At 48.0% G+C, this 21,702-nt stretch overlaps 1 protein-coding gene across 2 annotated transcripts in view; it reads left to right on the top strand.

The window, feature by feature from the left end:
* The first annotated feature begins 19,443 nt into the window (after positions 1 to 19,443).
* The window catches only part of MAP3K5 (mitogen-activated protein kinase kinase kinase 5), a 339,184-nt gene continuing 336,925 nt past the window's right edge, over positions 19,444 to 21,702 (top strand). The window contains exon 1 of one of the 2 annotated variants that reach the window (XM_073575888.1): positions 19,444 to 20,249. In XM_073575888.1, the coding sequence (XP_073431989.1) occupies positions 19,817 to 20,249 (433 nt within the window). In that variant the 5' untranslated portion in view covers positions 19,444 to 19,816. The remainder of the gene's footprint in view (positions 20,250 to 21,702) is intronic. The other variant, XM_073575887.1, reaches the window with a different exon arrangement.

Genomic DNA, 21,702 nt, shown 5'->3' with positions numbered 1-21,702 from the left:
TGCAACTGCACTTCTATTTAGACTGCCATATATGTTTAAAGGGAATCTGTCACCTCCTTTTTCAGCTATAAGCTATGGCCACTGCCTTTTGGGGCTTATCTACGGCATTCTAGAATGCTGTAGATATGCCCCCGATCTAACCTGATAGATAAGAAAAACAATTTTACTCACCAGGGGGGCAGTCTGGTTCGATGGGCGTTGCAGCTCCTCCCATCTTCATGTAATGTCGTCATCTTCCTTGCTTTGTGTCGTGGCTCCTGCGCAGGCGTACTGATGTGCCATGTTGAGGACAGAAACAAGTACTGCAGTGCGCAGGCGCTGGGCCTCTCTGACCTGTCCCGGCACCTGTGCATTGCTGTACTTGGCAGAAATTTAAGATCTAGACTGAAAGAACAAGTCCCATTCACAGACTAAAGAGAAAAAAGATAATATCCGTCAGAAAATCCGCTCCCAGCCACCAGGTGCTATTGACTCCCATCCCTCCCTGTATTTCCCTTGGCTCACTCTCCACATTTGACCCCATCACAGAAGAAGAAGTCTCCAGGCTCCTCTCTTCTCGTCCGACTACATGCACTACTGACCCCATTCCCTCACATCTCCTCCAGTCTCTCTCTCTCCAGTCGTCACAACTCACCTAACTACAATCTTTAATCTCTCCTCTCCTTGGGCATTTCCCCCTCCTCCTTCAAACACCCTATCATTACTCCATTATTAAAGAAACCTGCTCTCGATGCATCCTGCACAAACAACTACAGACCAGTCTCCAATCTCCCCTTCATCTCTAAACTCTTGGAGCACCTGGCCTACTCACGCCTTACCCCTTACTACTCTCCACTCACTCCCTCCTATACCCTTCACAGTCCGGCTTCCACCCCCTACATTCGACAGAAACTGCACTCATCAAATTGAACAACCACCTTCTGACAACAAAATGTAACGGTGACCACTCTCTGCTCATTCTTCTCAACCTTTCTGCAACTTTTGACACTGTTGACCACCATCTCCTACTCTCTAGGCTCTAGTCACTAGGCAACAAGGACACTGCTCTCTCCTGGTTCTCTTCCTATCTTTCTGACCGCTCCTTCAGTGTCTTGTTCACAGGCTCCACTTCATCTCCTCTTCCTCTCACTGTTGGGGTACCTCAGGGCTTAGGCCTTGGCCCCCTTCTCTTCTCCCTCTACACCGCCCCAATTGGACAGACAATCAGCAGATTTGGCTTTCAGTACCATCTTTATGCTGATGACACACATCTATACATGTCATCCCCTGACCTTACCCCCGCTGTACTACAGAACACCAGTGACTGTCCGCAGTCTCCAACATCATGTCCGCTCTCTATCTGAAACTCAACCTTTCCACAACGGAACTTCTTCTGCTCCCGCCATCTACTAACATGATCTAACAATTCCCTCTCCGTGGGTGGCACCATAATAACACCTCGGCAGTAGGCGCACTGTCTGGGTGTTATATTTGACACCAATGTCTCCTTCACCTTGCCACTTACACCTAAAGAACATCTCTAGAATCCGCCCTTTTCTCACAATGGAAACAACAAAAACCCTCACTGTCGCCCTAATCCATTCCCGCCTGGACTACTGTAACGCTTTATTAATTTTTCTCCCCTCACTTGACTTTCCCCTCTCCAGTCCATCCTTAATGCAGCAGCCAGGGTCATCCATCTGGCTAATCGGTACTCAGACGCGTCCGCTCTTCACCAGTCGATACACTGCCTGTGCATTCATCATAGGATCCAATTCAAAGTACTTGTTCTCACCCACAAAGCTGTCCACAGTGCGGCACACCATTACATCTCCTCCCTCATTTCTGTCTATCGGCCTAGCTGATCGCTGCGCTCTGCAAACGACTTTTTACTAACCTCTGCACTAATCCGTACCTCCCATTCCCAACTCCAGGACTTCTCCCGCGTTGCGCCAATACTCTGGAATGCTCTACCCCAAGAATTTAGGACCAGCCACAACTTGCAGTTTTAGGCGCTCCCTCAAGACACATTTGTTCAGAGCAGCCTATCACGTACACTAATCAAAGTCATTTTATGTGTAGTGTGGTGTGTAGCCCATTCACTATCTCCATCTATCCCCCACTCCCTCAAGATGGCTGAACCATCATTGTAAATACATCATTGTAAATACACACCTGTACATTGTATTTCCCCCACATCATTGATGATTGTAAGCTCTCACGAGCAGGTTTGTTTTATTTTGCTTTAATCATTGTATTATTGTTAACGTTGTTACTTATGACTGTTGTGTTTGAAAATGTTAAACTGTAAAGCACTGCGGATTATTCTGGTGCTATATAAATAATGATTATTATTATTATCCGTGGGATTGTAGCTAACCTCCCTGGACGTGGCCGCAGGAGGAAAATTGATGACAGATCAAACAGACGGATAATACGAATGGTAACAAAAGAGCCCAGAAAAAATTCTAATCAGATTAAAGGTGTACATGCTCAAGGAACATCAATGTCAGATCGTGAGTTTTATAAGTTTTATTTTTTAAAAATTCTGTGGAAGCATGGTTGAAAAGCATTGTCTGACTTTCATTTGTTGATTTTCATAGTTTTTTTTATTTATTATTACTTTGGTCAGATTCAAGTTATTTCTGTGACCATTGTGGGTCTTTCTGTCATTAAATGAGGGGTACCAACAATTTTGACCACATGTGCAAATAGTAATAAGGTGCTTAGTGCTTTCTTTCATTTACCTGATTAAAATCAATGTGTAAACTCCACTGTCTAAGGTCACCTCGGCGTTCCCTCACCCCGATGCGCATTTAGCCGCCAGCTTCTTCCGAGGGTGTGTCGGAATGAGGCGCTGCCGGGTTCTTAACAGCTGCATGGGTCTATCAGCCAAGGAATTCCGAGCGTGACAGAATTGGCGCATGTCGATGCCGACCCTCTCACTTCAATGGTCTTCCTGACAGCACTCCTGACACGCAAGCATGGAATGCAAGCCTGTCAGTGTGTGAGCGCCACAGGAAGAGCCTGAGATGGGGAGTACTGCGCATGCGCACCGTCTGTGCTACAGGAGATTGTAAAATGATCCATGTATAACCTCACACTTTTATGTCTGCCAGAGAAGTCAACGCCTTAGCAGAAAGTAAATGGTGTTTGCTACTAAGAACGGACCTAGTGTATCTAGGGAAATTCTAATCAATAACCTGCTGTTTAAAGTTAATATGCATGTATTTATTGAAATCAGTTAAACCATATATGGAGATATAAATGTAATAAGTGAGATACTGATATAAGTAACCGAAAGGTAATTGTAATAAGAAGAGATATTTGACAATCAAATGAATAGATTTCGTGACTGAAAGGGGATGGTGAAAAAAGGGAAGCGGAGAAAAGGAAAAGGGGGTAAGTAGCGATATATGGCACGTATATCTGAATGTGGCAATACCTAATATATGTACTGTATGTGTGATTTTTTTTATTGTTTTATTTTGAATGGGGCAAAAGGAGGTGATTTAGGCCGTGTGCACACGCTGCAGATTAGGTGCGGATTCATCCGCGCGGATTTTGTAAAATCCGCAGGTGAAACCGCAGGTCAAAATACCTGCGGTTTTATCTGCGGATTCCTCTGCGGTTTTGCCCTGCGGTTTTTCATCTCCTCAATGGAGGAGATGGCAAACCGCAGGGGAATCCGCAGAAAGAATTGACATGTCAATTCTTTCTGCGGATTGAAAACCGCAGATAATCCGCACGGAAAATTCCGCACCGTCTGCATTGCTGTTTTTGATTCCCATAGGGAATCATGCTACTGTACACCGCAGCAAAAACTGCTGCGGGTCCGCAGCGGCCAAAACCGCTGCGGAACCGCAGCAAAATCCGCAGCGTGTGCACACAGCCTTAAACTTTTATATTTTTTTATATTTTTAAACACTTTTTTTTTACTTTTGCCATGCTTCAATAGTCTCCATAGGAGACTAGAAGCTGGCACAAATAGATTGGCTCTGCTACATAGAGGCGATGAGCAGATCGCCTCTATGTAGCAGAATTACTGCCTTGCTATGAGCGCCGACCACTGGGTGGCGCTCATAGCAATTCGGCACTGACAACCATAGAGGTCTCCAGGAGACCTCAGATTGTCTTGCCGACGCACCGGTGACCAGCAATCAAGTGATGCGGGTCACCGGTGAGCGCATTTCCAGCCCGATGGCTGGAAGTGTCATTTAATTGCTGCTTTCACCATTTGACAGTGGCATTTAACTAGTTAATAGCCGTGGATGGATCACGATTCCATCTGCGACTATTGCGGACACATGTCAGCTGTTCAAAACATTTGACATGTCCCGGAAAAGATGTGGGCTCACCGTCCCAGCCCACATCAAAGGGAGGGATACTGTCACGCGCTCCGCCCTGAGTGACACGGCCAGAAGGCCGGTAACTGATACAACAGGATGCGGCATGTATATTTGTCCTATGTGACGTGGCCCACAGGCCGGTAACTAATACAATAAGACAAAGGGAATAGGGAAAACCTGGGAAACAATAACAATGGTGGCCCTGCGATAGGAAATGGGGACGTGGAGACCTCCTGCACGCCCCTGAGTCAGTGTCTCTACACTCCTAACTTTCCCTAGGCCGGTTCCGCACCGGGCGCCGATCAGGAACCTAAAAACCCTGACTCGCCCTGCACCTAAACCCTCACTAGGGAATTGGTCAGTGCGGAAACTAATCCCACCACTGCACTAAACACACATAAGGAAAAGTGACAAAACAGGGGAAACACCACTTAGCTTTGCTCTATTGCTTACGCTCCTTGCAACAGAGCCCACCACCTGTGTACATCTTTTCCAACAACCGGATCCAACACCATAGTGCAGCCTTGGAGCAAACAGAGTCCACCATCTGCGTGCAGCTGTCCAGAAACAGAGTCCCACAAATGAGTCCAGCTTTTCTGCCAAAAAGTCCAGCATGATTGAATCCAGCTCTCAGCAACAACGTCCAGCATTTTGAGTGCAGCTCTACACCATAGCTGCCACTCCACCAATCCATGCACGAACTCCTTGCTGACACCATAGCTGCAACTCCACCACGCCATGCCAGCCCTCCTTGCAGACACCATAGCTGACACTCCAGGAATCTCACTAAGCTGCCCGTGACTCTCCTTTAGCTCCATCCTTCACCCAGGCTTGCTTGCAAATGAAGACCTTATCACCAACAGTGATTAATACACCTGATACTCTCTTGTAGAGCTATCACACCTGTTACATAATTACGTGCACAAATTAAGGTAACCAAAGTGCAATGACCCTAATGGCCACCGGGGGGAAAACTACAACTGAAATCACCACAGTACAATGACCCTAATGGCCACCGGGGGCAAAACCACCTTTGGCACACAGCCAAGGGAAAAAAAGGTTACTTTGTGCATTTAATCTGTCAGATCCAACCTGGATCATAACAGATACTGACATCGGTGAATTGGTCGCTAGGAACGGAGGAAGTAAGATTATCTCACTGAGAGCAGGAAGGAGCTGTCCAGCAGGGCCACCGTCAGGGAATTACAGCCCTTACAACTGTATGGGGCCCGGTGATTAGGGGGGCCCGAGCACGCTGGCAGCCCGGTCCGCGCTCGGGCCCCCCTGACATTTTGTTCAGCCTTCGCCGTCGCTTTATATTCATTCACACCCAGCCTGCTGGCGAAAGGAAATGGCAGGCACTGTAGCTTTAAACTACGGCCCGGACCCCGGTGCACCATGGTCCAGCCAACCTCACGTGACGTGACGTCACACGCTGCTCTGCTCCACTTCCTCTTTCCGGAGCTGAGCAACGTGCAGTGTGCCACGTGGGACCGACTGGGAGTGGAAGACGGTGGACGGCGGCGGGACAGCAGACGGCGAGGTGCAGGCAGATGGCAGACCCGAGTCCACAAGAGAAGAGGCAGTGGTGAGCGAGTGGACCGGCGGCGGTGCAGGTGGGGACGGCAAGCGAACAGGTTGAGCAGTCTGTCTGTCTGACTCTCTCTGTCTCCGACTCTCCGGTGGAGTAGCGGCGGTGCACGTGCAAGATGGTCAGCACCTTGCTGACACGTGCAAGACGGTCAGTGCCGTGCAGACACGTGCAAGGCAGTCTGTGGTGCAGATACCTACAGGACAGTCAGTTGTGCAGACACCTAAAGGACTGTCAGTGGTGCAGACACCTACAGGACAGTCAGTGGTGCAGACACCCACAGGACAGCCAGTGGTGCAAACACCTGCAGGACGGTCAGTGGTGCAGACACTTACAGGATAGTCAATGGTGCAGACACCTACAGGACGGTCAGCGCAGTGCAGACACCTACAGGTCGGTCAGTTGTGCAGACACGTACAGGACGATCAGCACGTTGCAGACACCTACAGGACGGTCAGCGCGGTGCCGACATATACAGGACGGTCAGCGCGGTGCCGACACCTACAGGACGGTCAGTGGTGCAGACACCTACAGGACGATCAATGGTGCAGACACCTACAGGATGATCAGTGGTGCAGACACCTACAGGATGATCAGTGATGCAGACACCTGCAGAATGGTCAGTGGTGCAGACACCTGCAGGATGGTCAGTGGTGCAGACACCTGCAGGATGGTCATTGGTGCAGATACCTATAGGACAGTCAGTTGTCCAGACACCTACAGGATGGTCAGTGTAGTACAGTCACGTACTGGTCGGTCAGTGGTGCAGACTCCTACTGAACCATCATTACGGTGCAGACATGAAGATAGTGGCAGGATGAAAAATATGGGGGCAGGATTGGAGACATGATGGCAGGATGAAAGATATGGGGGCAGGATTGGAGACATGGTGGCAGGATGAAAGATATGGGGGCAGGATTGGAGACATGGTGGCAGGATAAAAGATATGGGAGCAGGATTGGAGACATGGTGGCAGGATGAAAGATATGGGGGCAGGATTGGAGACACAGGGGGCAGAATTGGAGACATGGTGTGAGATGGAGACATATGGGGCAGGATGGAGACAGATCGGGCAGGATGGAGACAGATTGGGCAGGATCATGGGGCAGGATGGAGACAGATGGTGCAGGTTCATGGGGCAGGATAATGGGACAGAAGGGGAAGGATAGTGGGCAGTTGTGGCAGGATCATGGGGCATGATGGGGAGATCATATGGGGCAGAATGGATACTCATGAGGGCAGGATGGGAGACCATATAGCTGGAGCCAGGAATGAGACACACAAGGGCCAGGATGGGGATATTATTACCATAGGGGATAATTAAGGGATAATATTACTGCAGTGATGTATTTATTTTATTTTTTGAGTGTAATGTTTTAAATGGGGATGTGATCCTGTTACTGTGCAGAGTGATACTATGTTACCTTTTTTTCTTCATTTGGTGTAGTGTAGAAGTTGGGAAAAAAATAAGTAATGTGTTCTACAAGCGGTGCTCTAGATAACTGTGTTATTTCCTGCAGAGACGAGCCCTGGCTGGAACAAGTGATGTCGAATTGTGCTGGATGAAGGTGAAAGACTTCACCTAGAGGCGTAACTGGTGAGTCAGTGTGTTACCTATACACTGAATACTATATACAGCGGTCCTGTGTACAATGTCACCAGTGATCACTGTATTATCTTTACACTAACACTGCATACTAAGTACAGATCTCCTGTGTATAATGGCACATATGGTGATATTAGTATTGTGGTTTTTTTTATTACTGATCAGTATTGTAGTATTCAGTCACAAAGTGGTGGTAATATGTTGTCCGGCCATGGTGTGGTAGTATTTGTTCCTTGTATGTGTTATTATTGGTCACCATGTGGTGGTAATATGTGGTCTGGTCATGGTGTGGTGGTATTTGCCCTTGTATGTGATATTATTCGGTCACTGTGGTTTTAATATATGGTCTGGACATGGTGTGGTGGTATTTGTTCTTTGTATGTGGTATTATAGGTCACTATGTGGTGGTAATATTGTGGCTGGTCATGGTACAGTGGTATTTTTCCCGTGTGTGATATTATTGGTCATTTTAAAAATGTAAAAATATACCTAAATTGTATTACATATTTTAACAAATGTTTAGTAGGGTAGAGTAGAGCCCGGCCAAAAGAGTCTACCGTGTCGTGGTGGCGGCTTAAAAAATCTTTTGGACAAAACAAAGGCTGCTGGTTATATGTGTGATCTGGTGATGGGAACTGTTAATGTGTGATTGGTGAGAAGTAGAGTTTTTCCAAGAGAGAGTGGCGGGGCTGTGGACAGTTTGAGGGGTGGAGGCGGGGCTAGGTGGAGCCTGGGCGGAGTCCCAAGGGGGCCCCAAAAATTTTGCCAGTATGGGGCCCCAAAATTCCTAGTGGCAGCCCTGTCCCCATCATTCATTCTCAGTTGGTATAAAGAGGGCGGGAAACATGTGAATGACTTTAATATTGTCGATCACACTCGTTTAACGGCCTGAACTCAGAGCATGTAACTACAACAGAAATGCTTCTGTGTGATGTGCAATATGTTAGCATTTGGGGCCCCATTTTAAACTTTTGCCTAGGGCCCCACTTTGCCTAAAACCGGCCCTGGACAACAGTAATAATATTTAATAATAATAATTGTATTTATATACAGTAGCTCCAACATACTCTGCAGCACTTTACAATTCAGTGACAGTAACTGATAAGCAACTAGTCACAGGGAAAAGACAGAAAATAACATTAGAGGAGGCTTTGTACACATGCTCCTGTCCCTGCTTGTTTGGTGAGTGCAGCACCCTCCATTGTAACTGATGTCTTAAGAGGAGGGAAGTGAGAGCAGAAATGCTGACGCACTTAACCCTTCCTGCAGCAAAACTCTCAGAAGTCAGAGAATACACTGTTCTCCAAAACACTTCTGGAAACATGAATCCTAAAAGAAAAAAAAAAGAAAAAAAAACACATTTGTGGGATTAGAAAGATGCGGTTTTAATTAATGTTTTCATCGTTTTAATGCCTTAGGTCTCTTTCATACTATTGTGTAAATATCGGTCCCAATCTCATCCAGGAGAGTGGGAAGATTTTTTTCTCACTTGTCTGTGTACAATACCTTCTTTTACTCAGCAGCTATTAATCCTTTAGAGGACCATTTAGGTTTTGTGCACACAGTGTGTTTTTGCGTCAAAAATGCTATGGAATGTTTATGCAAGCTAATGCAATGACAATCCTGAAGAGTTGTGCACATAATCAGTAAATTTCCTTAAGTATTTGCAGTGCGTTTTTTTTCTGTAGCATGTCAATTCTTATTGCATTTCTGCAGCGTTTTTCACCCATTGACTTCAACTGAGTCAGTCAAATCTGCAGCAAAAACACAGGTATAAAAATGTTTGCGGATTTTCTGTTTTTACCAGCTTCTTATGATGTTTCCCATGCTGTCATCTCTGTGACAGTGTTGGAAACACCGGTGCAATAGTTCTTATCAGGGGTAATGCTACCACCGGTAACGCAGTTGGTCAGTGCACTGCGGGATCATGCTGTCAGATATCACTGTGACCTGCAGTAACGCTACCACAGACTGTCGGTCAGAGCCCTGCGCGGTCATGCTGTCAGATGTCAGCGTGACCCCGTAGCTGTCACTGTGACCCGCAGCGTTGACCAGCGGTAAAAACCTTACCTCAGCTCAGCAGGCGTGGGCCCATGAGACTACTCTTCCTATCGGGCCTCGTCTGCTGTCACTGATAACAGTGACAGCAGGTGCTGCTGATGCGAGACGTAGTCTCATCTGCTGGTGCCCTTGCTCACAGTTGAAAAAAAAAAGTTAAATAATTACATACGGATTTCCTAAAAATAAAAACCCATTATACTCACCTAACACCAAATCCATGATGCTCTCGTCTTCTAGAAAAAATGAAAAATAATAAACCAACATAAACTCACCTGTCTGCCGTAGTCCAGGTAATCCTGAGTGTCCCACGATGATCTCACGTGTAGAACAGTCAGGAGATGTGACTGCTCTACCCAGACGCCGGCGATACACTGACAGGAGGTGATCACCCCCTGCAGTGTATCACTGCGCCTCTGTTAGAGTTCACCGGCGTTCATCAGCTCCTGTCAGTATATCGCCGGCTGTCAGGATCGTCGTGGGGCATTATGATTTATCGTCTCGGCAGACAGGTGAAGAATATTGTAGTTTATTTTATTTATGTTGCAGGAGACGTTAGCTTCGGTGGATTAGGCGTTCGGTAAGTATGGTTTAATTAAGATTATTATAAGAGTCTGTGTCATTATTTCAAATAAAGGACTTTATTCTGGGTGTGTGCTTTTTATACAATATCACTATGGTGTTACTAATGGATAGGTGAATTATAGACACCTCTCCATTACTAACCTGTGGGCTTGATGCCAACTGACAATACAAAGGTGATATCAACCCCACAAATATGAACCCCACTTGCCAATGCTACAGAGCAAGTGGGAAGAGCGAGGCTAAGCGGCAGATTTGGTGCATATTATAGATGCGCCTTTTCTGGGGTGTCTGAGAGCTGATATTTTTAGTCTTGTTAGGTGCCAATATCCATGGCCCCTTCCTAGACTATCAGCCCGCAGCTGTCTGTCTAGCCTTTGCTGGTTAGATGTTATAGGGGAACCCTATGTCAATTTTTTTCTGGGGTCCCCTTGTAAACTAGCCAGTCAATGCTAAGCAAACTGCTGAAAGCTGATATTAACAGCCTGGGAACCATTATGGCTATTGGCTCCTTAACAGAATATTTACATCAGGCCTCAGCCATCGACTTTCCCTCTGCTGGTTATTAAAATTATGGGGGAGCCCAAGCAATTTTTTGTTCTTTAAAATTAGCAGTTGGTTACAGCCAATGTAAGTTCGTTCTGTTAACATTCCTACATAGGCTGGTGACAATGTGTGTGTTTGTGTTTATGTGTGTCTTTTTATTTATCAGCTTAGTAATGAGACTGTCGGACGGACACCTTTTCATTACTAAGCCTAGGGCTTGGTGTCAATGACAGCTGCTGACACCAAGCCCTAATCCCATTACCCTGATGCCACACTTTTTCAGCATGAAAAAGGTGGTGTGGAACCAAGAAATTACATCACAACACTTTTTTCAAAACATCTTTATTTTGCTCATAACAGCCTTCATTGCTGTACAAAAAGGCAAGCAAAAACACATACAAAACCGCACCAAAAACATGTTTTTCCTGTCAAGAGATGCACAAACCTTGCAGAAATTTCTGCAAACAAATATTCAACATGCGCACATAGCCTTACAGTTTCCTATTATACAAAAATGTAATGTATCTGTAAAAATGAGATGTTATACTGATGGTCTTTATACAGGTGGTCGGTATACTGATGGTCTGCGAGGCGCGTGATTTTTTTTGTCGCACTGTAACCAGTTTTGGATTGAAATTGCATCTTTTTCTCTCATGCCGAATACAGCCGAGAATATGCAGATCCGTACGGCCTCATTGAATATCAATGGTTCTGACTTTTTATGGAATTGCACTTGTCCGATCTATACACCAGTGTGGTTTCACACTTGCGTTGCACAGACCTGCGTCGGTCTCTGTGCACGGCTGCTGCTAAGCTCCGCCTCCTGCTGTAACTCCGCCTATGGGTGCATGACGCTGCATGCGACCAGCGCACCCTATCTTTAGCATTGGGTACGCAGGCCGTGCGCAGGTGTGCGTTTGCCGGCGCATGCGTCCTTTGACGGTGCGCCGAGCGCTCCAAAATGCAACATCCTAAGACCGGTCCTTGCCACCAGAGCGTAAGTATTTTGGTGTATTGTATTGTTTTTTAATCTGTGCTTTTCTATTCCACAGCAGTTGGCGCTTGTAAATGCTTGATAGTAATGTTTTTCTTTTCTTTTCACAGCACCTGGAGCAGCACCCTGCAACCTGTCCCTGGAGCGATCCTTCATCGAACAACCTCGGACCCGTCCCAGCCATCCGGCAGCCAGGAAGCAGCTTGCAGGTCTGCAACACAGACAGCTGTAGACCAGAAAATGAAAAAACAAAATGAAAAAAACAAATTGTATTTAAAGGCTTCCCCTGACTGGTGTCCAGTGGTTGGGACCCGGTCCTTGTCTGCCCTTATTCACACAGACGTCAACTTTGACACATGATAAGGTTTTTAATATTAGACAGTGTAGGACCGCCCCGACCACAGAGTCACCTTGTCGATGGTGGGACGGCTTTTATGCTATGTTTGATCAAATACAGTATTACTAAGAACTCTGTATGATTTAAATGCACTTTTGCTTTTTACATATTTAATTACAGCAGGGTTTTTTCATTTTGTTTTTTTTTCATTTTGTCTTTTGTAGGTTTTTTATGCTTTTTAGCCATGTGAACATGCATTTATATGCTGCATGTGTACCAACTCAAACCAAGCTCAACTTTTGTGTTTTAAATGTAGACCAGGAAGCTGGTATGTCAGGTCTTCCCCTGACTCAGGTCTCTGCCACTGGTTTTGCGGGCACTTCCCGCCAGCGGCAGAGGGCCTCGGACAGGAATGTCATGCCCGAGTTCCTTCACTTGAGCTCGGTCTTTCAGAATGGCATCAAGGCTCTGTCAGACAGAGTGGAAAGCGGTTTTAACCGAGTGGAAAGCAGTTTTAACCACATGGACCACCGCTTCCAGTCTGTCGACAGTCGCCTTGACCGTCTGGAAGCCAACCTCAACAGACCAGCGCACCATTTTTTCAGCAAAATTGAACGGGCCATGGCGGAACACCTTAGTCCAGATCTCCAGATGACTGTGATGCAGGCCTGCAACACTTCTTTCTTGCAGGCTATGCAGCAGAGTCAGTACTTGCAGCAGTCAGTGGTGGCATTTCCACCTGTGCCACCACTGACTCGCATCACCTCACTACCGACTTCTGCTGCGTAGTACCACTGCACGGCCACCTGCATTCTAAGCCAATCCGGACACCACCCCAAGGCCGAGTGCTGCTGGACACGCCACCGCCACCACCATGGCAAGCGCTGCTCCTGTCTGGACCACCACCACCACGCCGGCTTGGAGCACCACCGCCGCCACAACTCCTCCAGCTTGGCGCACCACCACGAAACCACTCCTCCTGCTTGGAGCACCGCCAACACTCTTGCTGCTAGGAGCACCGCCACCGCTCCTCTGCTAGGAGCACCGCCAACGCTCCTCCTGCTTGGAGCACCACCACTGCTACTCCTGCTTGGAGCACCACCACTGCTACTCCTGCTTTGAGCACCACCACCGCTCCTCCTGCCTGAACCAGCACTGCCACCGCCACCACCGAGCATCAGCAGCAGAGGGGTGACCCGCATTCCATCTTTGCCTAAACCAGGCCAAGGTCCACCAGCTCCAGGTGGTCACCCAGCATAAGGAGGTCCACAAGTAGCAGGTGCTCCAGGCAGGACCCACCAGGCCACAGGAGACACAAAAAGAGAGAGAATCTGACCCTCCCTCGCCTCACGCTGTGTCTCAACCTGCCTCCATTGCCATCCCTGAGCTCTCTTCCCCCACTAATTTCGTCGCCCCTTCCCCTAGAACCCCTTCCTCCCCTTTAAGCCATTCCTCGTCTCTCCACACCCCCAACTTGCCACCATCTTCCCCCAAAATCGGTCCCAATAAAACATGTAATTTTTTTTAAAATAAATGTGAATTTGTTTTCCCCTAATACTATTTGATTAATGTTTCTTTCGTCGCCTACACACACTGCGCTGTACACTTTGCGTTTTTGCCACCACATAGCTCCATTACTGACACATTTCTTGTGTCAGTCCTGGAGATATGTGTAGTCAAAAACACAAATATATGACTTGTATTTTCACCACAAGTCTCTTCAGTATGCTAATATTGCACAGACTGAATAGAGGATGGTGTTTAGTGCAAGGCATATCTATTGTTACCTAGCCAGGTATCATAAAGAGTGAATTGAGGATGGTGTGTTTTTACCATCATCATTTCACTTTTTGTGACACAAGGACAGGGGATTCTAGATATACCTTGTAGTTAACCACATCCTCTATTCAGTGTGTGGTGAAAAAACTGAAGAGATGATGGAGAAAATACATGTCATATGTACAATACCTGTGATGGTCAATGTGTGACTGGACACACCGCCTCCAGCAGGGCGAATTTCTATGGCACACGTGACCCTGGATACACCGCCTCCAGCAGGGCGAATTTAAATAAAGGGAAACACCAGGGATACTGATACAATGGAGGGACCTGCGATCGGGGACGTGGAGACCTCCTGCGCTCCCCTGAGTCAGTGTCTCTACACTCCTAACGATCCCTAGGCCGGTTCTGCACCGGGCGCCGATCAGGAACCTAAAAACCCTAGCTCGCCCTGCTCCTAGCCCTTTCTAGTGAAATGGACGGTGCAGAAACTAATCCCACCACTGCACTGAAACACACAAAAGGAAAGTTACAAAACAGGGGTAACACCACTTAGCTTTGCTCTGTTGCTATTGCTCCCAGCAACAGAGTCCACCACCAGAATTCAGCTTCCACCTGAAGCTACTACACCAGAGCTCTGCCTGAGCTGCAAGGAACTCCTCTCTATAGTTCCTTCCTCCACCAGACTTGATTGGAAATGAGCAATATCACCAAAGTGCAATGACCCTAATGGCCACCGGGGGCAAAACTACCTTAAAGCCAAAGGCTTGAAGGAAAAAAAAAGTTTACTACTGCATTTATCTGTCATAATCCAACCTGGATTATGACAGTACCCTCCCTCAATGAGGGGCATCTGGACCCTCAAGACCACTCCTCATCAGGGAACCACCTACAGCGGGGATGCCCAGGTCCAGAGTTCAACCCTGCAACTACCTGCACATCAGGTTGATGACAAACGAGCACCGCTGGTATTGGCAATGTATGTTCAGGAGGCACCACACATCTCTGAAGCGCCAACCTGGGGAACAAGTTGTGTATGTGTATGTTTGGGGTTAACTCGAGCTGGTAAGACTCCGCAACACACTTCCACTGGATGTTTTTTGGTGGCCACCCATACATGCTCGTTCACACACAGGTCCGGCCCTGAATGTTTATTGCCACACATTCGTTTGCCACAATTCGGTGAACTCTTTCTGGGATTGACAACAGACGCGTCCCCCTGTGTCACCACACTCACACCCCTGCAATTCACCAAGGGGGTACATCACCCTCCAACCCCTCCTACTACGAGGCCTGCGCCTCTCTGGGTTGGCTAATCGCGAGGGTTGAGACTTGCCCCTACTCCCTGGCACAACCCTTGAAGCTCACCAGCAGGGACTCTGGGGGCTTCTTTGCCAGAGCCGCAATTTGATTTTCTGGTTGAGCCAGAGGGAAGGCCCCAGACCCTGATAACTGCTGCTGGAACTGCTTCAACACACCATGCAGCTCCTCAGTCACCTCAGTGAGGCCCAGCATCAATTACTCACCGGCCTAAACTTGGCCAAAGACCTACCAGAAAAAAAAAAAAAAGTAAGGTTGGTGATAATGTGATGGTCAACGTGTGACTGGACACACCGCCTCCAGCAGGACAAATTTCTATGGCACACGTCACCCTTGATACACAACCTCCAGCAGGGCGAATTTAAATAATAAAGGGAAACACCAGGGAAACTGATACAATGGAGGGCCCTGCGATAGGGAACGGGGACATGGAGACCTCCTGCACTCCCCTGAGTCAGGGTCTCTAAACTCCTAATGATCCCTAGGTCGGTTCCACGCCAGGCACCGATCAGGAACCTAAAAACCCTAGCTCGCCTTGCACCTAGCCCTTTCTAGTGAAATGAACGGTGCAGAAGCTAATCTCACCACTGCACTGAAACACACAAAAGGAAAGTTACAAAACAGGGGTAACACCACTTAGCTTTGCTCTGTTGCTATTGCTCCCAGCAAGAGTCCACCACCAGAATTCAGCTTCCACCTGAAGCTACTACACCAGAGCTCTGCCTGAACTGCAAGGAACTACTCTCTATAGTTCCTTCCTCCACCAGACTTGATTGGAAATGAGCAATATCACCAAAGTGCGATGACCCTAATGGCCACTGGGGGCAAAACTACCTTAAAGCCAAAGGCTTGAAGGAAAAAAAAAGTTTAATAGTGCATTTATCTGTCATAATCCAACCTGGATCATGACAATACCCTGGCCTCGTATCATAACTATTTATCACACCTGGCCAGGTGTATACACGAGTTTAACCTGCAGCGTCGCTTCTGTCTGCATTATCTATTGCAAGCAGACTGGATAGATGCTGGAGTTTAACTCATATGTGTATTCACCTGCCCAGGTTTGATAACGTCACGACACCAGGCCTGGGGATTGTAGAGGTTGTATAAACATTATCATCTCTCCAGTCTGCGTTCATACTAAAGCCACAGTGGTGATCCTACAAATAATATTTATAGTCACATGGTCAGGTGTCATAAAGAGTGAGTGATGCTCTTGCATCCCAAAATCGCTATTTGTAACATCAGGCCATGTGATACAAATATTAGTTGCAATTTCTCTACCGTCGCTGCACATTGAACACAAACTGTAGAGATGATAAAGGTCATACAACTTGTGTGTATGTTGTCACCTGGCTAGGAGTCCTAGTAAATTCATGATGCACAAAACACAGCATCCTGAATTCACTAAGACACCTGGGCAGGTGATTATTGTATTGGAGTGTATAAAAACAGAGTGCACTCGGTACAGGTATCAAAACAGGTTTTTTATTAACATACACACAAGAAAACAATTTTACATCATTTGATCTTGCCATTCCACACGTCCTACATCAGAGATAAAGTAGGCCGCAAATTGGTCCCTCATTTGGCCAACTTCAACTGATGACCTGAGAGGGTGCTGAGTGAATTCAGGCAATGGGTTTGCAGCTGGTTCATCGAGTTCAAAGTTAGGGTTCTCTTTAGCCATAATAAAATTATGAAGAACCACACAAGCCTTCATCACCTCATCCACTGTTTCCATTTTAAGATTAATGGCTGTTCCGAGAATGCGCCATCTGGAGACAAGAATACCAAAAGCACACTCTACAGTCCTTCTGGCCCTGGTCAGTCTGTAATTAAAATTTTTTTTGGTGTGGTCCAAGTCCCGGTTGGAGTATGGTTTCATCAGGCTTTGGCACATTTGAAATGCCTCATCCCCAACCATTACAAATGGCTGTGGCGGACCTTCGGTGTGGGGAAGAGGCCGTGGCATGGGAAAATTGAAATGGTTGCCATACAACCTCCGGCCCATGTCAGAGTTCTTAAAAGCCTGGGAGTCATTGCCACGGCCAAATGCCCCAATGTCCACTGTAACAAACAAGACAGTCTGCATCCGCAATGGCCATGAGTACTGTAGAAAAGTACTTTTTGTAGTTATAGTACTCCGATCCACTTCTTGCGGGTTTTATTATCCAGATGTGTTACCCATCCACCGTGTCTACATATTTGGCCCTGTGTGTCTCCATTCCTGCCTCCATATTTGCCCGTGTGTCTCCAATCCTGTGTCCTGTCTCCATATTTGCCCCTGTGTGTCTCCAATCCTGCTCCGTCTCCATATTTGCCCCTGTGTGTCTCCAATCCTGCGCCCTGTCTCCGTATTTGCCCGTGTGTCTCCAATCCTGTGCCGTCTCCATATTTGCCCGTGTGTCCAATCCTGCCCCGTCTACATATTTGCCCGTGTGTCTCCAATCCTGCCCCGTCTCCATAGTTGCCCATGTCTCAAATCCTGCCTCCTGTCTCCATATTTGCCCCTGTGTGTCTCTAATCCTGCCCCGTCTCCATATTTGCCCCGTGTGTCTCCAATCCTGCCCCGTCTCCATATTTGCCCCTGTGTGTCTCCAATCCTGCCCCCTGTCTCCATATTTGCCCGTGTGTCTCCAATCCTGCCCCCGTGTCTCCATTCTGCCAGGGATACATACTGCCCCTTTCAAAAATAAAAACTTTCTTCTTACCTGACCTCGCTCCTGCACTGAAGATGGAGCTGCTGCTATGTGAGCTGAAAGGACCTGTGGTGACGTCATCGTCATGTGATCAGGGGGCGGAGCTGATCAATGCTGAAGGCCTGTGATAATGATGACGTCACCACAGGTCCTTCAGCACTTCTCTATCTTTCGGATGTCGGCGCCCCTATGACGCACAGCAATTGGGGCCCGATGACTGGCAGCACAGGAGCGGGGCCCCTGATCTGCGGGCCCCCCTCTGTACTGCTGTTCACCGGGCCCAATATAGCAGTAAGGGCTGTCATGCCCTGATGGTGGCACTGCTGTGGGGGGGGGGGCGTGGTGGCTTATCTCCCTGCAGTGAGATAGAAATTTAATCCCGGGAGGGTTGGAAACTATAACCGCTGTGCCTGCAGAGGGCCGGTGGCAGGAACAGCAGCCAGGCCAGTGGCCGCATCAGCTGGCAAGCAGCCAGATGAGCGGGCGCTGCCGCCCGCGGCCCATATGACAGCGGCCCAGCGGGAAAATGCCCGGTTGGGCATATTACCAATCCGGGCCTGTCCACGGCTCTCCCAGAATTCAATAATTGGATGTATCCACACACACCGCCGCTGCCGTCTTCGCTGTCTCTCTCTCCCTTTGTTGCTGGCAAGCAAATGCAAAAGCCTGAGCAAGCGCGATGTCCAGATCCAAGTCAAAGTGAAAACTCTTCCAGAGCAGCTCCATGTTCACAAAGGAAAAAGCAACAAAATCTGAAGAATTCAGCTCTAACAGGGTCTAAAGCATTCCCATGACACACGCCCACTGCTGTCCCATTGGTGGAGTCTGTTTCAAGAATTTTCCAAGGATTTTCCTCCTGTGAAATGGGACACCTAGAGAACGCATGCGCATAAAAAACGCAAACGCATGAAACCGCATACAAACGCTGCGTTTCTTTGTCGTCACGCGCACGCTGATGCGTCAAAGAAACGCTGCATTTAGGCTAGTTTCACATTAGCGTTTTTTTGCGCAGCGCATCGGGCGCATAAAAAACGCAAGGAAAAACGCGCATTTTTTTACGTCATGCGCACGCTGATGCGTCAAAAAAACGCAGCGTTGCTTGCGTTTTACATGCGTTTGCGTTTCTTTAAGCACATGCGTTTTTAGGTGTGTCATTTTTTCCATTGTCTAGAGAACATTCTAGACTTGTTTAACTCAAAAACGCATGCGCAAAAAAACGCAACCGTGTGCAAAACCATGCGCACGCATGCGTTCCCATAGACTTCAATGTGTTGTTTTTGCGCATTCCGTGCGCAAGCGTTTTTTTGCCGAGACAGGGCGCACCAAAAAATGCAACATGTTGCGCCTGGCGCGCCAGACAAAAAAAACGCATGCGCACGAAAACGCAAGACCACGCGCACGTCATGTTAAACATAGGTGCGCTGTTCGCACGATGCGCTGCGCACAAAAGCGCAAATGTGAAACCAGGCTTACAAGCATTTCAAGTGCTCACGAAACGCTGCACAAAAAGGCGCAAATGTGAAACCAGCCTTATAGGGCCGAATATACCCTGCGCTGACTGAGCACCATGAGGAACTGAGGTAACGTAGTTTCCCGCCCAGTGGGCAGTCACAATCATGTGCAGGCATCAGGGGCGACACTAACACTCCATAGCCTTCAGTGGAGCTGCTGGAGTCTGGCTGAGGGTGTAGTCTCTGGGCAGGTAGAGCGTGGTCTGTGGGGAGACGCACAGCATGAGGAGCTGCCCGCGGGAGGTGACTGCGCTGAGGGGACTCTGAGCGGGAAGACTCGGAGAAGGGCGTACCGCAGGGAACTCGGAGCAGGGACTCAGCCTGAGGAGGAACCTGCACAGCTGGACTGTCCCTTCTCTTCAGGTCGGAACCCTTTGCTGCCGGGGGAGAGGAAGCCGCCTCAGAAACACTAGGGGAACTTGCACTTCTCCTTCCTCCTGATACTTTCCGCGCTGAGGAGACATGAGTGACAGCAGTGAAGGTATCGTATTCTCGGTGCCCGCGTCCCCGCTGCCCCAGCCTGAGTGCTGTATGTCTGAGGAGAAGCCTGGTCCCAGACTGCAAGGAGGAGCGGCGGCGGCAGGACCGGGCAGCAGGCTCCCTGCAGCTGGCAGCTTCTGGCATGAAGACTACGTCCATGCCACTGGCGCGGGAAGCGCTTCAGGTCGCTGTGCCAAAGGCTTCACCTCAGCAGGGACCCCCGCCACCAGCAGCCGCAGTATAGCTGTGGTTTACGTCATCAATGAGGGCACTTCAGGACTGCAGGCCTGTGAGAGTGCTGCCCTACACAGCCTACAGGAGGCGTGCGAGAGTCAGGGGGCAAAACTGGAGACCCTGCAGTTTGGCAAACTAGACTTTGGGGAGACCACCGTGCTCGATCGCTTCTATAATGCAGGTGAGGACACTGCTGTAATGGCCACCAGCCTATTCTGCGGTATGCGTGGCTATTGTGTTGTTGCTTTTTGTTTACAGACATCTGATGTCTAAGGCCTGGATCACACTTCCGTTTTTTTAAAATCCGTCCAAATCTGTCGTTTTCCGTTTAAAAACAGATCCGCCATTTTTTTTTTTTTTTTTTTGAGGATCCGTTTTTTTCCCCATAGACTTCCATTAGTGGCTACCGCGGATCCGTAAAAAAAAAAAACGGATCCGTTTGCGGCAAAACAGAAACGGAACCGTTTTTTCACACTTTGACGGATGCAGGCGGATGCCAAAAAACGGATGTGTGAAACAGGCCTTAGGTATGTGACACGTTGCGGATTTGGCCCTGCGGATCTGCAGCAGTTTCTGCTGCGTTGTACAGTACCTTTAGGCCATGTGCGCACGTTGCGGATTCTGCTGCGGATTCGCAGCGTTTTTGGCTCTGCGGGTCCGCAGCAGATTTTGCTGTGTTGTACAGTACCATTGTATTCAATGGAAATCAAAAAACGCAGTGCACATGCTGTGGATTTTTCCGCGTGGATTAGCGGCGATTTTAAATCCGCATCATGTCACTTCTTTGTGCGGAATCCGCTGCGGTTTTACACCTGCTCCATTGTACAGGTGTCAAACCGCAGGGGAAAACTGCAGGTATCCGCAGCACAATCCGCAACGTGTGCACTTACCCTTATAATCAATGGAAATTGAGAAACACAGTGCACATGCGGATTTTTTTCCGCGCGAGTTAGCTACAGTTTTAAATCTGCAGCATGTCACTTCGTTGTGAGGAATAGGCAGCGGTTTGCCACCTGCTCCATCACCAGGTGTCAAAACGCAGGGGAAACCGCAGGCTAATCCGCACTAAATCCGCAGGTAAAACGCAGGTCGTTTGACCTGCAGAATTAGCTAAATCTGCGCAGCAAAATCCGCAGCAGAATCCGCAGTGATTGTTTTCCAAACACAGGCCATTGCTTGTATTATGTACACTGTAAATATGGACGCATGTTATGTGGCGGTGAAAATCTCTCTGAATTCTGATATTTTATGTACTGCTGTTTGTATTGCTACTGTAATACCGTAATTTCTCCCGGGATCCATAAAGCGTATCGTATAACCAGCGCCATCCTGACACACGTGCTGTAATGGTGCCATATTCTCTGGTTTTCTCAGCGTGTTGGGTTATGTTCCCACGACGAGTTTATGATGCATTTTTGACGCTGTGGGTTTTCTGCACCTATTATTTAGACTGTGTGCTCACGATGCGTTTTTGAAGCGTTTGTGCCGGATCAAACGCTTCAGAAATGCTTAAAATAAGCTTCTCATTCAATTTACTGCATTTTGGATTTATTTGTGCCAATGCATGCGTTTTTTTTCCGCTCAGAAAACGCTTAGCTGCTAAAAACGCAGCATGCTCATTATTTTCCACATAG

The sequence above is a fragment of the Dendrobates tinctorius genome, unplaced genomic scaffold (assembly GCF_039654945.1).
Source record: "Dendrobates tinctorius isolate UK_male_01 unplaced genomic scaffold, ASM3965494v1 ptg000046l, whole genome shotgun sequence".
NCBI lineage: Eukaryota > Metazoa > Chordata > Amphibia > Anura > Dendrobatidae > Dendrobates > Dendrobates tinctorius.
The sequence above is the reverse complement of the archived record's forward strand: the minus strand, read 5'-3'. Positions and strand labels throughout refer to the sequence as shown.